The 20,907-nt window shown below is 47.7% G+C and overlaps 1 protein-coding gene across 1 annotated transcript; it reads left to right on the top strand.

Annotated features, from left to right (window-relative positions):
- Positions 1-1,150: 1,150 nt before the first annotated feature.
- On the top strand, positions 1,151-16,349 carry LOC307089566 (metal transporter CNNM4; the record flags this gene model as incomplete). Its single annotated transcript, XM_079755916.1, has 9 exons — positions 1,151-2,630; positions 4,956-5,099; positions 5,202-5,336; positions 10,109-10,278; positions 12,186-12,282; positions 13,317-13,406; positions 14,962-15,140; positions 15,806-15,916; positions 16,095-16,349. The coding sequence occupies 9 exons, from the start codon at positions 1,151-1,153 to the stop codon at positions 16,347-16,349; spliced, it is 2,661 nt and encodes an 886-aa protein (XP_079612042.1).
- Between the last annotated feature and the right edge of the window lie 4,558 nt (positions 16,350-20,907).

Genomic DNA, 20,907 nt, shown 5'->3' on the forward strand with positions numbered 1-20,907 from the left:
GGATTGGTTGATAGATAGATACATATAGAATAATAGGTAGGTAGATAGATAGACAGACAGACAGACAGACAGACAGACAGACAGACAGACAGACAGACAGACAGACAAGACAGACAGACACAGACAGACAGACAGACAGACAGACAGACAGACAGACAGACAGACAGATAGATAGATAGCGACGCATAATGCATGTTACTGCATAACCCTACCCAAATAAGCCCAACGTTATTAAAACGGTAACAGTGTTTGTGTCTGTGCTTTGAGCCACTACGGTGGTCCGGACCGGATTGGGGACCAACAACATTGCACTGTGTGACGCTTGCCAAAAAAATAAAAAATGATGACATAATAATAATAACCGCTGACTCAGCTCGAGCCGCCTTCACCCTGCAGCTCGTGCGACGCGGCGCCCCTGCATTCAGGCACGCGGCGCAGTGCCAGAGAGAGAGAGAGAGAGGGCGAGAGAGAGAGAGAGAGAGAGAGAGAGAGAGAGAGAGAGAGAGAGAGAGAGAGAGAGAGAGAGAGAGAGAGAGAGAGAGAGAGAGAGAGAGAGGTGCAGGTGATGAGGTGGTGGTGCAGGAGGAGAGAAGGGGGGAGGGGGATGGGGGGTGCACAGTGATGCCGCCATGTGCCTTTACATAACAGCTGGGTCGGGCTGCTGCTGTACTGCTGGGGCTGGGAGAGGGGGAAACCGCTGGCCACCACCACCACCACCATCACCACAGCAGCAGTAAAGCTCGCGCTGCCGCATTGCTCCGGGGCTGTCAGAAGCGTGTGACGTACGATTAGGAAGACACGTTTGTGCACGAAGTTCACGCGCAGCACCACGGGACGGGAGGATGCGGGGTCGCCTACTGTGAGGAACATTAGATATGCTAATAGTTGTTATTTTATCCGGGCTCGCCTTCAAATGAACGCAACTCAGTCAGTCAGTAGGCTTGCAAGGGTTCACGTAGAGCCGCCACCACGCAAATAACGGGCTTGTGCCGCGGATTAACGGATTGCTATCACCGGCCATTGCCCGCGGTGCTTTAACAGGCGGTATACTCACACAAACCCGCACCGCGTGTTGACTCTTGTACCTGTCGACGTTTGGCCGACGGTAATAGGACTAAAGCAGAGGGGTGGAGCCGCGAGCCATGAGTAAATGACGTCAACTCCCAGGTCGCCAAAGAGTGAAACAAACATGGCGACAGAGTGGAGCGGGCAGCAAGGGTATGTTCTGACTTTGATGATCTTTCTATGGAGTGCGGTCGGAGGGAGGACCGAGACGGGGCCAGCCGCGGGCGGCGGCGCCGGTGGCAGCGGCACGCACGTGCTGGGTATGCGGCTGGAGAAAAGCGACAAACCGAGCGGCACCACGGACGGCGGGGTCATCCAGGTAACGGAGGAGAGTACCGTCCAGCTCCGGTTCTACGGAGTGCACTTACACTCGGACACCTGGACGCAAATCCGCTTCACGGAGCTCGCGAACGAGGACGACGAGGAGGAGGGGGGCGGCTCCCCTCATGACATGTCGCTCGGGATGGACCCCGCGAACAGGACTTGCGCCGACTTCACCAAGGATATCAGCGTGGGCACGTTCATGAACGTCAGTGGTCGCGGGACCACCGGCGTGCTCAGCATCAACGTAAAGCCGCTCCGCAAGAGCGAGCCGCGGAAGGAGTACGCGCTGTGCGTGCGCAGCGCGGACGGCAGCCGATGGGTGCTGTTCGGGGACAGCGACGGCCGCTTCCTGGTGGTGGAGGCGAAGAAGTCCCTGCTGCCCATGTGGTTCCAGTGCATCCTGCTGTGCTGCCTTTTGGTGCTGTCGGGCATGTTCAGCGGGCTGAACCTGGGCCTCATGGCCCTTGACCCCATGGAGCTGCGCATCGTGCAGAGCTGCGGCACCGAGAAGGAGAAGAAGTACGCCCGCAAGATCGAGCCCATCCGCAGCAAGGGCAACTACCTGCTGTGCTCCCTGCTGCTGGGCAACGTGCTGGTGAACACCACCCTCACCATCCTGCTGGACGACCTCATCGGCTCGGGCCTGGGCGCCGTGGTGGCGTCCACGGTGGGCATCGTCATCTTCGGCGAGATCGTTCCGCAGGCGCTGTGCTCGCGCCACGGGCTGGCGGTGGGCGCCAACACCATCATGGTGACCAAGTTCTTCATGCTGCTCACCTTCCCGCTGAGCTTCCCCGTCAGCAAGCTGCTGGACGTGCTGCTGGGCCAGGAGATCGGCACTGTGTACAACCGGGAGAAGCTGGTGGGCATGCTGAAGGTGACGGAGCCGTACAACGACCTGGTGCGCGAGGAGATGAACATGATCCAGGGGGCGCTGGAGCTGCGCAACAAGACGGTGGAGGACGTGATGACGCCCATCGGGAACTGCTTCATGATGGTGTCGGACGCCGTGCTGGACTTTGACACCATGTCGGAGGTGATGGAGAGCGGCTACACGCGCATCCCCGTGTACGACGGCGAGCGCTCCAACATCGTGGACATCCTGTACGTCAAGGACCTGGCCTTCGTGGACCCCGACGACTGCACCACGCTGAAGACCATCACCAAGTTCTACAACCACCCGGTGCACTTTGTGTTCCACGACACCAAGCTGGACGCCATGCTGGAGGAGTTCAAGAAAGGTGGAGTGGCGGGGGAAGTGTGTGGGTTGGTGTGTGGGTGTGTGTGAAGGGTAGTGTGTGTCTCTGATCCACAGTTCCTGGCAATCTTGTCTTGCCTTGGTTTGTCTGGGAGTTAAACCTTACCATGCACGCGCACACGCACGCACACACGCACACACACAGGATTGTCGTCGATGCCCAATTTCCACAGTCTACCTGCAGGTATACCTGAGCAAGAGCTAACAACCTGCATATCTTTACTCTGTGTGTGTGTATGTCAGCCTGTGTTTATTCCCAGCCTTTCCATCTGCAGGACTGTCAATGGTTAAGCCCCTCCCACAGGATGCTGATCGATCACTTTATTGATAAGTGGAACATCCCACCCTACTTTTTTTTTCCTCCATTAGCAGAGGAGGAGAGGAGGAGGAGGAGGAGGAGGAGGAGGGATGGAGGGGGTGGGTGGGTGGGAGGGAGGGAGGGAGGGGGAAGGAGAAAAACGTGACACCGTGGGTGACTGACATCCTACGCTGGCTGGATGGCACCCATCTCGGGCTACCTGATTAGCCCTGCTCACATTTTGAGGCGACACCTCTCTTTCAGATAACCCAACACATCTAACAGCCCACGGGTCGTCTCCTGAATTCAGACCGCAGTCCACCGTCCCGCCGTCGTTACAGAGCGTTTGTTAGAGTTGTTGTTGCCTCGTACCGGATAACCCCCCCGGTCATGGGTAAATGGTAAACGGCCTGCATTTATATAGCGCTTTTATCCAATGAGCTTTACAATATTGCCTAACATTCACCCATTCATACACACATTCACACCCCGACGGCGGTGTCAGCCATGGAAGGCGACAGCCAGCTCGTCGGGAGCAGTTAGGGCGAGGTGCCTCGCTCAGGGACACCTCGGCACTCAGCTAGGAGGAGCCGGGGATCGAACTATCAGTTGCGTGCCAACCTGCTCTAACCTCCTGAGCTACTTTCACCTCATGGGGATGGGCGCTGTTCCACCTGTATCAATATTTACACTCCTCCGTACATGTTTTATGAATGGGCCGGGGACGGTGGTCGTTCCGGCTCCGCCAGGGTGAGGCACGGCCGACCTTGGACAGGCGACCTTGACAGCAACTGATTGATCGGCGCTGGGGCTGTTTTGTTGTGGGTGTGACAGCCCCTCCACGCTGTGTGTCGTCATACTGCCCGGCAGTGTGGGGGCGGGGGGACGGACGCAGGTGCCTCGCCGATGGCCGCTACTGCTGCCTGAAGGCCCTCAGATGGGAATGTTTTGATCATCCTAATATTAGAAGGTTTTAACTTGAATGTTGGGGCTCAAAGTGAGGACTGGATCAATGGGATTTTGATCTCCTTCACAATACCCATTCAGTTTGGAAATTACGTTACTTTGAATTGTTATTTATGACTGATTAGAATTTGAAAGGCTGGATTCCTTATATAGTAGGCTATTTATATACGCGTTGTAACGCGCAGAATTAAGTCGACACCAACATTTCTTAAGATATTGGATTTTTGGATGAAAGCATTTTTTTTACAAGATGAACTTCTGAAAACAGCACTCATATAATCTGATATGTGATGGTTCATTGCCTATTATAACACATGTCAGCCTTATCTATTCATTATTTTTTTCCTTAACTTAGCCAAATCCCTCTATCTCTCTTATCAGCTTTTCTCCCAGCTCCCTCTATTTCTTTACTCCAAAGCTTAGTGCAGTCTGCTCTATAATAAGACTTCTGGCTCCTGCTGCTGTCCGTTCTGTTGGACAAGCTAAATCTGCGCTGACAAACCTAATCGTTCCATCTACTGTGGATGTGTTAACTAGTGGTGAAGCACATGAGATGGTCGTTTCTTTTAAACCAATTTGCTTCTGTCTTTTGTAGCGGCTGCAACTTAAGAATAACCTTTTAACCCGTATGTGACCTCCCTTCCTGAAGCATTGCTGCTATTAGGCGTCCAGCTCTCCTTGCGTTGCTATAGGGAGATATGATATATTATTTCATGTAGTTATAAAGAGTATTTCTACCATGCATTATATATTTATGATCTCTAATATGATCTAGCAAAGCAATAAAAAGCTCTATTTACTTTTTATGATTTTTAATCTTTTAGCCTGGCACTTTTCTACAAACATGTCATTCGTGAGCAGGTATCATGTTATGCTTGCTCAGGGATGCTTACAGGTATAGGATATCGGGGAATTGGACCAAGAACCTTTTTTTGCTTTGGTGTCATTATTGTTTGTAACCTGCAAACTTTCATTCATAATGACTGGGCGCAGGTTGTTCAGGGTGAACACTAGTAACCATGTGATGCTCTGTCCTGTCCCCAGGTAAGTCCCACCTGGCCATCGTCCAGAAGGTGAACAACGAGGGTGAGGGAGATCCCTTCTACGAGGTGCTGGGATTGGTCACCTTGGAGGACGTCATCGAGGAGATCATCAAATCAGAGATCCTGGATGAATCCGATCTTTACAGTGAGTCGGCATTTATTGGGAAAAAAAAACGCGTCTCAATATGAAACGTGTGTAAACATAGTTTAAATGGCTACCCTTATTTGGTCTTCCTCTCCCACTCAGCCGACAACAAGAACCGGAAGAAGGTGGATCCCAACAAGAACAAGAGGGACTTCTCGGCATTCAAGAACGACGGGGACAGCCAGGTGAAGATCTCCCCCCAGCTGATGCTGGCTGCTCACCGGTTCCTTGCCACAGGTAGGCGCTGAGAGTGAGACCCAGGCTGTAGTGCTTTGATCCCTCTACACACTTGCACAGATTTGGCTGAGTGTCCGCTCAGTGGTTCAGAGCAGAAATCCTCTTCCTTTGCACAGGGGCAACATTAATGCCCTGGCTATGTTGTCTATGCCATGAGCTGTCGGGGTTGGAGTTTGAGTTTAATCAGTTCAGCGCATTGATCTATTTGTTTGATTCCTTGATTTCAGTTGGTTTGATTCAGTTATTGATTTGTGTGATTTGTTGATCGGTCCGTTCTTTTCATAGATCGGTTTGTTTCGTTTTTTGGATTTTGATTTGTTGATCAGTTCAATTCATTGACGATTGCAACCTTTTCTTTGGCATCCCTTATTTGATTGAAACCTTTGTCCAGTTGTTACAACTCGGTTCAAGGTCTTGCATTACGAATGAGATTCTGTTTATTTGGAGTTGATTTGTGGCTTGTTTTTCAAACCTGGAAGGCATAGTGAAGGAGTGTAATGTCTGGATTGTAAGAACGCACTAAAACGCAGCTCGCAGACTCCCTGACGGCCGCATCGATTGCTGGATATCAATGGTCAAATAAATGCAAAATAGTAAAGCCTTTCCGTCGCCAGCGGAGTGGTGCGCTCTGTCTTCTCTGTTCTCTGCTTCTCTCTCTGGCACTCTCCATCACTCTCAAGTGTATAGAGTGCAGTTTGAAGAACAACATCTTGCCAAACATCTTACCCAGGCTTTGATAATAAGACATGTGACAACTGTGAATGGGCTTCTGCTGGGATGAAGGATTCAATTTCTCTCTCTGCCTCGGTCTGTCTCTGGCGTGCAACATTGACGTCTCTCTTACATGTCTTCACTCTCTCTTTTCCTGTGAGAGTCTAAGAATCAGACATAAGATATTTTTTCATTATTTTTCTTGCAACGTGTACCTGGCATCTTATTCAGTGCTACATCCTGGTGCTGCTGTGCTGTCTTTTCTTTTCATTACGTCCCCATTTGCATGCATGTCTCGTGCCTCTAGTGCAGTGAAGTGATGTCATAGATGCTTTCTCTGACCATCAGTCCATTGCATAACCATGTATCTTGAAGGTCAAGCACGCTGGGTTTGAAGGTCAAGTATGGGTATGAGATTTTCCCCAGTCTTGAGGATTTTTACTTTCAAGGATCTCTTCAAACTCACAAGGGTTTTTCTAATCATGTGTGTTTTTCTACCTTATGGGATGAAAGGCATCTATGTATCTAAAGAATATTTGACAATTATCTAAGTAACTGTGCGCCATAGCGACAGTTACTTGACAGTATTCTTCTTAAGAGATTTTAAACACACACTGTGCTTAAGCCTTTCTTCATGAACTGCTCACCATGACAGGAACCATATTTAACTCTTGGGGATTGAGAACTGGCGTGGCGGCACTTAGAGTAGCTTTATATATTTTATTAACAAGCATGTTCCCTTCCCCAAATTCAGAGTCAAGGGCGGTTTCACCCGCTGGTTCTCCTGAGCCGAAGTGAGGAAGTCAAACGTAGGGTCAGATTAGCTCAGTTTAGACAGCTTCCTAATTGCTTCACTTTTCTCATTAAGAGAGAAAAATGCACTAACTACTCCTCTTAAAATACAGCAAATCAAAATAACACATAGTTATAAATAATAATTAAATAAACAAATACAGTTGTGAAAATCCTAAGCAATTACAAAGAAAATGTCAAAAAGTGAGTCATCTTATTTATTTGAATTTCAATCTGCCTTTGGATAACAGTACATTAGGCCTATTATTACTTCTTTACTTAAGTGGAAATTATATGAATAAAGATCTGGACAATAGGAAAGTCTGACATTGTTGTTCACCTTATCCTTCTGCAAAGGCTCCTCACCATTAGCCTGTCCTTAGAGGCACTAACATGGTTTTCTAATTAGTAATTACCTTTGTGATAGAATCCATAGTAGCAATTAGCTAGGTCCACTTCTTTTTTTTTTTCCGGTTATCAAGGGAGTTCCCCAAGGATCAGTCCCAGCCCCCCTGGGTATTCTCCCCATATATATATAACCTCTTGTCTGAATAATTCAAATAATAAATGACATCTTTATTCGGCCAACTCTATTATTATCTTCTCAACCTCTGTTGCCCAAGCCATTAGCTTCTTGCAAACTGCTTATGAGTAAGTTTAGTTAGTATTTCAGACCGGTCCGTTGACATCAATGAAAACTAAAGTGACGTGTTCTACAACTCTGGAACGCTTCCTTCCAATCTTCCCAATGCTTGACTGGTCAGGATGACATGGTCACATTAACATGGACTGGGACATTGACCTGGTTGCCAGATATAAATACCTCAGGGAGCCCGGTGGCTCGACCCGGTAGTGCGCTCACAATGCAGGCAATACAACGATATCTTTTCCCCCTTTTCTCCAAACCGCTGCCCTGTCTCTCTTCAAGGTCCTGTCCATAAAGGCACCAAAAAGCCCATGAAATATATATAAATACAGTATGCATCTGTGTATTCACATTGATCAACAATCCCGTTCTGAATAGGACACACGAAACAAGAGCCACCCGACGTCTGCCACTGTTTTTCCTTACCCTTGTTATGCTATGGTGATTTTCTCTACCTGAATGCCACTGCCCAATACGAACGGGTTCTCTCGCTATCACATCACTGTGGTTTAAGACCTTTTAACAGTCTGTACACTTCTCACGCCCCATTGCACTTTATATGAGAACCCAGGGGGGCCAGGACGCAGGCACTGTGTCAAAACGGCAAGGTCATCACGGACTGTTCTCCACACAACGGACTCCAACGGTCGGTTCCCCGTGTAAGGAATGAGATGGGCAAGAGACATTTTTCTTACTTAAATCAGCTGCAAAAAATACTTAAATTTGACTGATTTAGTCTAACTTGCTGATTTAAAAGAGTTCAAACTGACTGATCTAGTCTAACTTGCTGATTTAAAGGAGTTAAAACTGACTGATCTATTCTTACCTGCCGATTTAAAAGAGTTCAAACTAACTTATCTTGTCTAACTTGCTGATTTAAATTTGTGTGGTATTTTACCCTGTGCCGTGCTGCCCTCTCCGAGGTCCCCCTTGAAAATTCATTTTTTAACCAATTTGTTTCCTACCTGGATAAATAAGGGTTCAATATAATCTCTACAAATATGTGCTCTATATGTGGTGGGACGAGGCTCCTGCTGTTTGCTCAACAGCTGACCACTGTTGACTGAATTATTTGTTTGGTGTTGCCTGGGGAAACCTTTAGCTAGAGAACAGGCAACAGGGTCTGGATCTGAATGAGCAGTCATAGTTTTTATATTCCAATGTCGCCTCTTTAAACCACGTTCAGACTGTACCAGATGAACTGTGCATTTCAGCAGTCAGAAGTACGTCTATTCCCCCATTGACTATTTAGTCCCGAATCTTCCGTTTGCATAATAAATGGCCTCCCACTGCCATGTCAGATCCTTAGCCAGGCTTTTCTTTTCAGGACTTCAAAGCAGCTTCCTTTTTGTTTCTTAGTGTAAGGGCAGAGTGGTAAAGGAGTTTGGTTCTTTAAGTACCGAGCCAAAACGATCAGAGTCCTACCCCCCTTATTGTACACACCACATCTATTCTGCATTTCTGAACAAAATACCCTTCTCCTTGACAACCCGATATCACGCTATATCACGTTGGTTAAAAGCTCCCCCTAGGGGGTGCCCCAGTCGCTCACCGGGTAGAGTGCGTACCATACAGGCTCAGTCCTGAACGCAGCAACCCGGGTTTCGATTCCTGCCCGTGGTCATTTGCTGCATGTCCTCCCCTCTACCTCCCATACCTTACTCTCTATCTCACTCTATAATAAAGGTGAGGTGCATAAAAATGCAAAAAAAACAAATTAAAAAAAAAGCCCCTCTTAAAACCTAAATGGGTACAAAGTAAACAGCAGAGAGGAGGTTTTTGCATTCATGCCGCGTTGGCGTCCATGATGGCTCTGAGTGGTGCTCAGAGCCAGAGGAAGACGGGGGCAGCGGCAACCTGCCGGCCCTGAGGCCTCGGCACGTGATCCCCCGTCAGCTAGCATCAGAGCGGTCTGCCGCAGAGAGACAGTCAGAGGTCAGCTCAATGGCAGCGCAGCATCATGTGTAATCACAGGTCCGGCTGGGCCTCGCTCTAGCGTAGGCACAATAGGATGTTACGCATCAAGTATAACATCATGGAAGGTTGGGATTACATTTTTAACGTGTGCGTGTTGGTTGTCCATAAGGTCTTGGAGGCTGTCTCTCCTCCATGTTTGATCTCTGTGTAGGTCGTACGAAGCTGCAATATGATGGGAGGGCAGTGTATAAGATCAGTGGTCGTGTTCAAGTGAGGTGACATAGACAGGTAGTTCGGTGTACTCTCTGCAGGAAATAAGTGGATTTGATGAAGCAACTCTAGGGCTCTAGGAAGCGATGTGCACGCCTTCAGGGAGCCAAGTAGAGCCGTCTTTGCTGCCTGGTGTCTACTAGGATTCCTCTCATGCAGCAGCTTGGGTTGATGAAAGGCCTTTGGTTCAAGGCGAGTGTGAGAGGCCATCAGAAATGGAGGAAATGTCTTCAACCACATACTATATAGCCGTTTGAATGTAATACAGACTCCACGGCATTTCTATGTCCGATGTGGAATCTTTCATGGCCAGTGTATTACTGTTGCGGTTTCAAGTCGCTGTAAAAGACTGCGTGTCTCTTCGATCCACACATTTCCCATCAAAACCCATCGGCGACGTCTCATACTGTATCCTTTCTTCTCTCTGTCCCTCCAGAGGTCAGTCTGTTCAGCCCCTTCCTGGTGACGGAAAAGGTTCTGCTGAGGATCCTGCGTCACCCCGACGTCATCCAGGAGGTCAAGTTCAACGACAGCGACAGGCGCTCGCCGCACCACTTTGTGTACCAGCGGGGCCGGCCCGTAGACTACTTCATCCTCATCCTGCAGGTACGCTCAGGGCGCACTTCAAAGTAAAGGCGCAGAACACGAGTTGTGTACTTTGTTTTGATGTTGACTTTTGTGGGGATTAGAAAAATCGTAAATATGACGCACACACAAGCGTGCACAGACGCACAAATTGTTCTACCCCGCTTCCTTTTCAATTATCCACACGACTCTTAGTACATCTTGACCGTCATGGCTACTTAGTAATAATAGGCTTTGGTGTGAATGACTTTCACACAATCACACCCCCCTTAGCGTCTGCCTTGGCGGACAGACAGAAACTTACAGGGGACTGGATTTCAGGCAACGGTCCACAAGTTCACCTGTGAAAAATGAGATGAATTTAGCCATGACTTGATCTGCATGGAAACCAGTTTAAGACCAGAACCATGGAGAGTTAATAGGTTCCCATCTAGGATTGTTTTGTACTGGTCCACCAAGTGATTCAGTGACCTGTATAAAGTTGTTACTCAAAGCACGTTAATACGTGAACCAGTGCAAAATTGCAAATAAGTGGTTGAACAGTTGTTAACTCAATGTTGTGAGCCGCTTAGCGCGTTGTGTTTGGAGGCGTCGTGGCTGACACCTGAGGTATGGATAAAATAACCCTTAACACCCTACCAGTAACCAGAGAGTCGCCGATCCAATTCCATCTGTGTGTGTGTGTGTGTGTGTGTGTGTGTGTGTGTGTGTGTGTGTGTGTGTGTGTGTGTGTGTGTGTGTGTGTGTGTGTGTGTGTGTGTGTGTGTCAGTGAGCGAGGGACACCAGGATGAGGTGATTTGACCTAGCCCCGGTGACACCAAACTGCATGTAGAGAGAGAGAGAGAGAGAGAGAGAGAGAGAGAGAGAGAGAGAGAGAGAGAGAGAGAGAGAGAGAGAGAGAGAGAGAGAGAGAGAGAGAGAGAGAGAGAGAGAGAGAGAGAGAGAGAGAGAGAGAGAGAGAGAGAGAGAGAGAGAGAGAGAGACCAGAAGCCCTGTGAGAGCTCCTGAGATGTAATATGTATGAGACTCCCAAGTCGTTTGGTTACCTGAGGAGACTGCAGGACCTCTGCGTTGAGGCTGTACTGTATACGGTGTGCATCGATGTGTAGATGCATAAAAAATCTCCACCACCCCCAAGAGATATTTTATTAAACCACTGCAGCATTAAGTGCAAGATGGTCTTCTCGAGTCCAGATTGGTCTCATCCACCCTAAAGGCTAAAGGCTTAGTTATGGTTCCACATCGACGCAACGCAATGACAACGTAGACGCTTCGACGCAGTCGTGAACCTGTTTTGGTTTTGCATCGGGTTTTAGTGAGCGTACCAATCACAGCCCTTGCTGCTGCGTCGCCTAGACGCAAGGTTACAATTTTTGAGAGGCGCACGTCAGGCCCTTGCGGTGGACGCAAGGAGGGTACGCAAGGACATAATGGGGCTTGAATTGCGTCAACATGGAACCATAATCAGGCCTTTACAGTGGCCCCACTGGGAATCAAACTCCCAACCCTGAAGGTCTTCACTCCTGGCTCGCCCAGTTCTTCCGTACATTTGCATTTCTGCAAGCGACGGCTTAACGCAAGCTTTTCCTTAATGGCCTGCTTCCGAAACGCTAGCCAATCTCTGTTAATTATAATAATACATTGTAAGGACTTATTCATTATGTATCTTATTATAATTGAAGTGGTGTTACGATGGTGTACTTTTGGTGTGTCTTGGGTATTGGTGACTTCGCTGAGGAGTGAGGAAAGGTCGTGTGTTTGAACCCTTATGTCCCACCTGTAGGTGTCCTTGAGCAAGATGCCCTGACCAAGGCATGCTCCTTAATGACATGTCGTTAAGGAGTAGATGCAGTCGAGATAAAACTAAATCTATAAGTCTGAGTTTGTATCAGTATGAATCATTGAGCTCTTCTTCTGTGGTTTCCAGGGACGTGTGGAGGTGGAGGCGGGACATGAGAACATGAAGTTTGAAACCGGACCGTTCTCCTTTTATGGGGTCATGGCCCTGAGTACCCCATCCTTGGGTGAGAACACACACACACACACACGCACACAGGCTTTATTTTTTGGGCTTCGAATAAACTCTTACGGTTAAAGGATTTTGGGTACCCCGTAAGAATTCTGTTGCTGAGTGGTAGCATGATGAATTTATTGGCCCTAGTCCATACACATATAGGGAAATAAAATACACTTGAAGCACCTAGTGGTGGGATTTAGCTATGGCTGCTTCGACCTGGTGTTATTGTGTATGTTGTTTTCACATGAATGCCTCATAAAGAAAATAAGGGATTGGTCCCTTACCTTGTACACCTGACTGTTTTGTTAATCTATATTTCTGTGTATTTAATTGTTAAATTGTTGTTTAATTGTTCTCTCTCAGCTGATTGTCTTCCTGTGCTATTTCTGTGAACTTCATGCAGTTCAATGTGTACGTGTGCAATGTCGCATCAATGTCAAAGTTAATTGTGAAACAAGGGTTGCTTGTCTGATTAGTAAATGCCAAGTAACCGTCCTAAAAACATACACAGGCCCAATGAATCCCCTGAATGTGTGACACTTCAGTCCATGATTTTAGGTTCCACACCTGAAGAGAATTCATACACACTATTAACACTGAGAACCCTCTTCCTCTATCTCCACCGGCCAACCAAACGTGGCATTGTTATAAGTACTATTTAAATGAGAATACTGTTACTTTTGCTGATCAGCTGTTCACTCTTTCAAAACAGATTAGTTTGCACCCAAATGGATGCATACTTTGTACAAAACGGGTTTAAATTAATGCAAAAAAGGTAAAGGGGAAAAGAAATAAGGTTTTAATGAAAAGGGAATTAATTAGACCGTTCCTTGAGAAAATAGATGTGGTTTCTCTCAGAATGGCCGCACTGGATCTGCCGGTGAATCACTTGAGGGTTAACCCAACGAACTAGCGCACTTTACTGCCCCCTGGTGTTGAAGATGATATCACAGCTATTATTCAAAAATGCCGAATGCTCGAGTGAATAATTAAATTAAACAAGGGCATGTCTCTCTCTCTCTCTCCCACTCCCACTCGCAGCTGTCACTCCCCCTCTCTCCCCCTCAGTGGCGTCCCCCCCTCCGCGACGCCTCTCTCTTAAGAGGTTTTCTGTGTTCTCCCGTTTCCCAGGTAATGACCTTGCATGGGTCAATCCGAGGGGAGGGACTTTTTAAGCCTTCTCACTAAACCCCCATTTCTCACCTTTATTTCCCCCCGCCCGCCATCATCTTAAAAGTCCCGCTCCAGCAAGTAGCAGCCTACATTTAGTCAGGGAGCAGCAATTATTCGGAATGAAAATGAATGAAATTAGCCTTTTAAAGTCACATTTTTACGTTTTCATTATATCTCTAATGTTTTGGAAACTGGCTGGTTCGTGTTGTTTCATTGGATTTATTGAATTTATTTAGACTCTCAGGGAAAATGTGCTAGAATGATCCTCAATGCGGTCTAGCTGCCGGCATCTTTGAGAAAGTGCCATAATTAAAAAACACACTGGACACAATATCACACTAATATTGACAAAAGGAAGCACTATCACGCACTGGCCTTTATGGAAACCACCCTTTTCATGGGAGGTGAATCACTTGACCACACATTGCAGCTCCTCCTTCTCCGGGTAGGTCGGCGACATGTCATGCCCTGATTGGCTGGGTTACAGGAAGAGTCTCAGGACTCTGAGTGCGTCACAGTCGGGGCTCAGACCTAAGAGACTAGTTAACTTGCTGGATTAGGCTTAACCGTGCCCCCTCACCTCTCATCTCTAATGTAATCGCCCTGCAACCAACTCACACTTTCCATTCAGCCCTGGATCTATGGTCAGAAGTTGTGTGTATTTATCACTAAACCTTATATATTTAATGTTGGCGGTCGGACCATAGACCTTTGGTTAACATCACCTTTTTATCCTCAATTTACCTCTACTCGCTACACCGTCTCAAACCACAACCTCCATATAACTTGACTCAAGACAAACAGACTCTAACCAGCGCCGTCCATTGCTTCAATGAACGTAGCGTAGGGGTAGACCCTGGACTCCCAGCGGTATACCTTCAACCATGCAGTGCTACCGTGCTAACACGCTAACACACAAGGCGTTGGGTTCCCCCGTATGACGTCAGAGCCCCTCCTCCCACCGTCACTCGCACGTAACACAACGCACCGCTGACCTCCGTGTCTGAGGGCGCATGTGGCGGAGCACGGTCCACCTCATGCGCCACACACAGTGCACATGAGAGACACAGTGCACGTGAGACACACCGTGCACGTTAGCCTGTTTGTGGACCTGTGGTCGTCTTCCTTCCGTCTCTGCCCGCTCGCCCTTGTCTCTCCTCACCATTTCACCGACTCATCTCCTGCTGTGTCGTCATGTCCCTCCTGACTTTGATTTCCGAAATCCGTCCCGTTCTGAAATCGGAATTGTGTACGTGTTTATGTCCATGTGATGATGCACGCCGTATGTTTGCGTGTGGCTGTCTGTCTGTCTTCACGCATGCCATTTGTGTGCGTGCGTCTGCCGGTCTCTCAGTCTGTGTTTTGTATGTCTTTGTGTCTGCCAGTCTGTCTGCCTCGCTGTGTGTGTGTGTGTGTGTCTGAGAGGGTCTTGTCTGTCTGTCTGTCTGTCTGTCTGTCTGCAGTCAAACCATTGGTCTCAGTTTTGACGTCCTCATGATTCTAAATCTCCCAGAGTTCCGTTCTCCGTCTCACGCCGGCGGTCTGAACCGCTCCGCCTCCCTGAGCTGTACTGAGCGCGCTCCGGACGCCCCAGGCTCCGTGGGCGGCAGCAACTCCCAGCTCCCCGGCACGCCCTTCCAGTACACGCCCGACTTCTGCGTCCGGGCCCTCACCGACCTGCAGTTCGTCAAGGTACCACCGGGGGCGCTCAGAGCTCATATCATGATAGAGGCATGGTGTGGGCTGTGTGATCTGAGGTGTCTAAGGCAGAGGGGGTTTGTGGGTATTTTGTTGTTCATTTCCATTCAAAAAGAGTTTGACTCAGTTTGGCCATGTGAGCTTTGATCAACGATAGACTCTTTATCCTTCGGAAATTGAAATGGCAACCTTAATTGGTGATATATGAATGTTAGGTTCGGTTTATGTCACTATGGGACTGTATGCTCTCTTGGCGGGCACCGTTATTTGTAAGGGTCTTGCTCTACCGTGACTGCCAACATTGTTGCCATGGATCAGTAGCCCCAATTAGAATCAAACCTCTGACCCTGGCCGTGTTGATGCCTTTCTCTACCTTAATTAATATCGTTGGCACTTTGTTCAAGGAAAACCAAACTTAACTTTTCACCGATAACAAGTTAAGTGGGGCGTTACAAGCTATGAAATGCGATGCCTGTCAATCAAACATGCTGGCTTGCCCCGCCCCTGATAAAACCAAAGGGGTCTACCGGAGGGGGGTTGGTTGGCGGGGCGCCGGCAGGCGTGTGTGATTCTGATGGTGGGGCGGGACTAGCTCACGCAGGTGGGTTTGGATCCCCTGTTGTGTATCATTGTGATCTAATCGCCCCCCCCCTCCCCAGATAACGCGGGCCCAGTACCAGAACGGCCTGCTGGCCTCGCGGCTGGACAGCAGCCCCCAGACCCCCGAGGCCGGCCACCCCCGCCTGGACACCTCCTTCTCCCCGCCCCCCCTGCCCCAGCCCCCAGCGCCCGCCTCCGCCCGCTCCACCCCCCCGCCCGTCTCCCGGAAGTCCTCCCCCACGCCCAAGCAGCCCCTTCCCCTCACCGTCGCCCCCCCCCCCTCCTCCTCCTCCTCCTCCTCCTCCCCGAGGGACCCCCACCCCCACCACGCCCCCCCCGCTGGCCCAGACGCCGCTGGTCACCGCGGCGACCGCGGCGCCGGGGGGCGACCAGCTCTCCAAACCCCCGCCCCCCGCCTCCTCCCCGCCGCGCCCGGAGCACGCGGCCCCGCCGGGCGAGACCACCACGCTGCTCGGCCAGCACCAGAACTGCAGCGGGCCCCCCGCGGCGGTGGGCGTGGGGGCCGGCCCGGCGCGCAAGCCCAGCCACCCCTACGCCCACGTGCACACCGTCAGCCACGCACACACCGAGAGCACTATTTAGACGTGACCCCCCCGGGGAGGGGCCGCTGTGTGAATATTACAATATTACGCACACACGCACGCGCACACACACACACAGACAGTGTGTGTGTGTGTGTGTGTGTGTGTGTGTGTGTGTGTGTGTGTGTGTGTGTGTGTGCACATGCGCGCACACACACACACACACACACACACACACACACACACACACACACACACACACACACACACACACACACACACACACACACACACACACACACACACACACACACACACACACACACGTTCCTGATCTTTGACCTGACCTCATGACGGATGGAGAGGACCTCCCCTCCGTCTTCCCCCCTGCATGAACCGCCGCTGCATCCCCAGGACCCCTCCATGCCCTATGCCGGCCTGGAGGGGTGTTTTCTTGTTGTTTTTCCCCCATTGGCGAGGTTGTGCTGTGGGTCGGGTGAAATGGACCAAAAAACAGAAAATGATATTTCTGCTATTTCCGTGTGTTTCCATGGCGATCGTTCTGAGGACCTAAGGGGGATCACGCAAGCCTCACTCAACCTGTTGAGTTGGGTTGAGTTATTTTTAGTTTTTTGAGGGTTTCTGTTCATGAAAAATGTGGATTGTTGTTGATGAAAGATGATATTTTCACAGCTTGGAAATGTTCCAATGGACCTCCATTTGTTTGTTTAGGGTTTGTTTGTTTGAATTCATTTATTTATTCTTTGAAAATTAGACGGCGTGGGCAACCCCACCTAGTAAGTTTCGAAGCATATGGCGAAACAAACCATGTATTTTGATTTATTTTAATGCATTTTCTGTGTATGCATATGCAAATTGTCTTTTGCTGTTGTCCGTGACAACGTAGAGTACAGCTCATCGATGAGGCCAAGGGAATCACCTGCTAGGGAGTCAGCTTGGTGCGATATCTAGGAGGGCATTATTAACACTGAACCACAGTTTAAGTGAAACATTAGACTGTAATATGAATCGGTCCAAACCGGTTCCCACGGCCTGTGACGAAACAAATCAAGAATGGGCTTCGGAGATCTTACCAGAAGGTGGTAATGTCAGCTCAACCCTGATCTCATCGCAAAACAGTCATTTAATCGTAAACCACTGTTCTATTTATTCTGTGCAATGTTGGTTTTTACCTATTTATGATGCATTTGATTTACATTGTTTGTTTGTATTTATTTGATTTGATTATTTTTCAACATCTTCGCCGTTCCTTGAGAACGCTCACATTCTACATTCAAGGACGCAGCTGGTATTTGACATGACGCCAGCCGTCAGATGGATCTCTATCAACACACACTCCCTCTGGCACATCCTCACCACCACCCTCCACACAGCCTCATTGAACTCAGCTCCCTACCAACGCCTTGACCTTGGGGGGGGGGGGGGGAGTGTCAGAAGTGTATTGTTTGAGTTACTGTTGCGCAAAATGTTGGACCACTGTACAATGCTTCCATTACCACTACATGATGTCACCCCTTTTTTTTGGTTTCTATTTCAAGTTGAGTCTCGCGTTGGATATTTGTTTGAGAATGATCTAAATGATTTGACCTGAAATTGATTGTGACCTGTACCGAAACATAATTCGGTTGGTTTCAAGCTCTTCGTCCAACGAGTTCTCACTACAGTTCCATGTCACTGTTGCGTCGTGACCTCACACTTTAAGTTTGTGTATGCTTTAACTTATTTATTTATTGAATTACCGTTACAGATGTTTTTATTTCGAAGGAGGTAGCAAGCTCTTATTTTGAAAGGACGACCAAAACTGTTCTGTTCTGGGCCAAAGCAGGCTCTGAATAAGGTGTTGTACTGTAGCACATGGCATTTTAAGACGATTTCCACAAACGTGTAGCACGGCTACATTGACACCTATAGCGTTGTGTGTCACTGTGGCCTAAATTCACAAGTGAAACCTAACGATTCAACTGTACAATTTATTTTCTTAATAGATGGCTCCTGAAGTGGTGATCTGAAATCACTGTAGCTATGACCTCACATCCAGAAGGAAGGCTGGAGTCTAGAATATTCCAGACAGTTTGCGTTCTGGAGGAGACTGTCATTTTTATTTATTTGAGTAAAGCCGTGGTCAGAAGGTAAAAGTAGACTATAGACCTCATTCACCTAGCAACCATGTGAGTTCCTTATCCATCTCCAATCTTTGGTGTAACTGTGAAAACTCAATGCACTGCTTTTAGTTGTGCAATCCATTTTCCCACCCAGGTAGCACTCAGAATGCTAACCTTCTAGATTCCAGGTTTACCTTAGCAACCAGGCTGCTAGGTGAATAAGCTCTATTGAACTGTATGAAAAACAGGCGAGTAAGCTAGCACCTCAATATGGACCGAAGAGAAACGACAAAGGGAATACGATTGTGTAGCTTCTCTGATGGGTGAAGTCAGGCTCCAATGATGATGCCGATAGCATGTCTTTATTTTAATGTTTGTTCCTCCTATGTATGCTGTGATGCCGAAGTCCTATAAAATGTATAGATGAGTTATTTTATTGATCATAGTTGAAGCAATTTATTTTACTTTATATGTTAAAAAAAAAGAATCTATTTGTATAAGCACTAGCACTGATGTGAAGGAAGTTAGAGTAGCTACATATAATTTACATAGTATACATACTATTCAGAATAAACAGATATTTAAACGTGAAACATGACTCCCAAAGAATTCCCCTCTCTTCCATCCTGATAATATTGTGGAAGGGAAATAGAAAAAACAATCCTGTTGTGTTCGATTTTGTCAAGGACAGACAAAAAACCACAACCCTTTCAGGTCTTTTTGAGAGGAAAAAGACATTGTCATTTTTGGAATGAAGGGATTCTCTAGTCATCATAGCCTTATGTTTTGAAGCGATGCTACAGACCTGCCTGCTGGTTCACTACAGGTCACGTGGTTGTCTTCTAGACCGTTCTGGTAAGCCACTGGTTGGCTGCGTGACTATGTACCGAAGTATACGTGTGAAATGAAGAAAAAACGTTAGAATTGTTAATTTATTTATTGTAACCGATATGTTTGTGTTCAAGGCTCACACCACGAGGAGTGGATCTGTTGTAGCCTACCGGGCTACCAACGATGAGGCACATGTTTCAGTGGTTTTGAGCCTTGCCCTGAAAGTAGTGTGTGTTTTGTTATTTATGTTATGTTCCTGTAAATATTCATGTATATGATGTGAAGAGACGGGCATTTGTTCTTTATGTCACTTTGGGGAAAAATAAGCTTTTTGAAGTTCCCTCCATTGTTCTATTCTGTTGTTTGAGAGGAAAGCATTATTACATAGCAATAAACATTTCAGATTGTTTTTCCTGAGCGAAAACACAAAGTTTGTATGTATTTCTTACACACATCTCCACAACCCTTTCAGATCATGTAGCATCAATGGGCCCCAGTATAATATTATTATTATTCCCAGTCTGTGGCTCACCTTGACCCCTTGAGCTTATCTGTATTTTTTCTCCACAGGCTACCTCGTGGCCTTCGGATGGCAAACCCCTCCATTCTCCTTTCCCACCCTTTTGCTTTTCTCCTTTCCGGTTATCTCCTCCCTTTTTTCCTTATCTCCCAGCCTCCTCCCCTTCCTTCACACTTTAATTCATTCATTGTTTCTCCTTCGATGTTTCTCCCCTCCTTTTTTCAAACTCTAATCGCCTCTCCCTTTCTCTACTGCCACTCCATAATTATTGAAATTCCGCTCTAACCGTTAACCCGTTCCATCTAATCAGCTATGTGCTCCATTGTATGCTCCAACCACAGAGCCCGGCAGGTGAAGCTTATCGCAGACTCCTGCGGGGCTGTGTTAGTGCAGTGTTGGTGTGATGATTACGTTAGTCCCAGGAGGAGAAGGTTAAAGATTTCTGAGGCAGTGGACACTTTCCACCTTAACAAACCCCCTGTGTGTTGTTTCAGGGTGGAGTTCTGTTTTCTTGGGGGGTGTCGGGGGGACATTTACACCACATCCACTCCATACACAACATACAAGCCATCAGTTCAGACACGGTATTGTCCATTTCAATGTTTTCTTGGCTGCATTGATCGTCTGAAGTTTTTCTATTTATATAGGGACTGTGAACAAATCTAATCTCATATTTGATTGTTGATTGAAGAACGGCCAATTGGCTACTCAACCACATATCCATTACTGGTTTGTTTGAGTAAAAATAAGTAGGACACAATATTAAGGAGTATATTACAATAATAGACTCAAATAAAATAAAAATACATGTTTTTTGGTGGATCCAAGTAGTCAACCCTCCCTTAAAATATCAGTTATTAGTCCACACGAGAAGGACAGCATTTAAACTGTGGATGGAGACTTCAGTTAGCTCCAGTTAATTTATTACTAGTTATAATTTACTCTAATTTGTATCTTCATTGCAGATATGCTTGATCTACCGCACACACACACACACACACACACACACACACACACACACACACACACACACACACACACACACACACACACACACACACACAACATGGTAACTACAAGGTTTACTCATTGCCAGTATCCAGTGTGGAAAATAGTTTACAAGTGTATATATTAAACCTTTGACA

This window comes from Pollachius pollachius (assembly GCF_949987615.1).
Source record: "Pollachius pollachius genome assembly, chromosome: 18".
Lineage (NCBI taxonomy): Eukaryota > Metazoa > Chordata > Actinopteri > Gadiformes > Gadidae > Pollachius > Pollachius pollachius.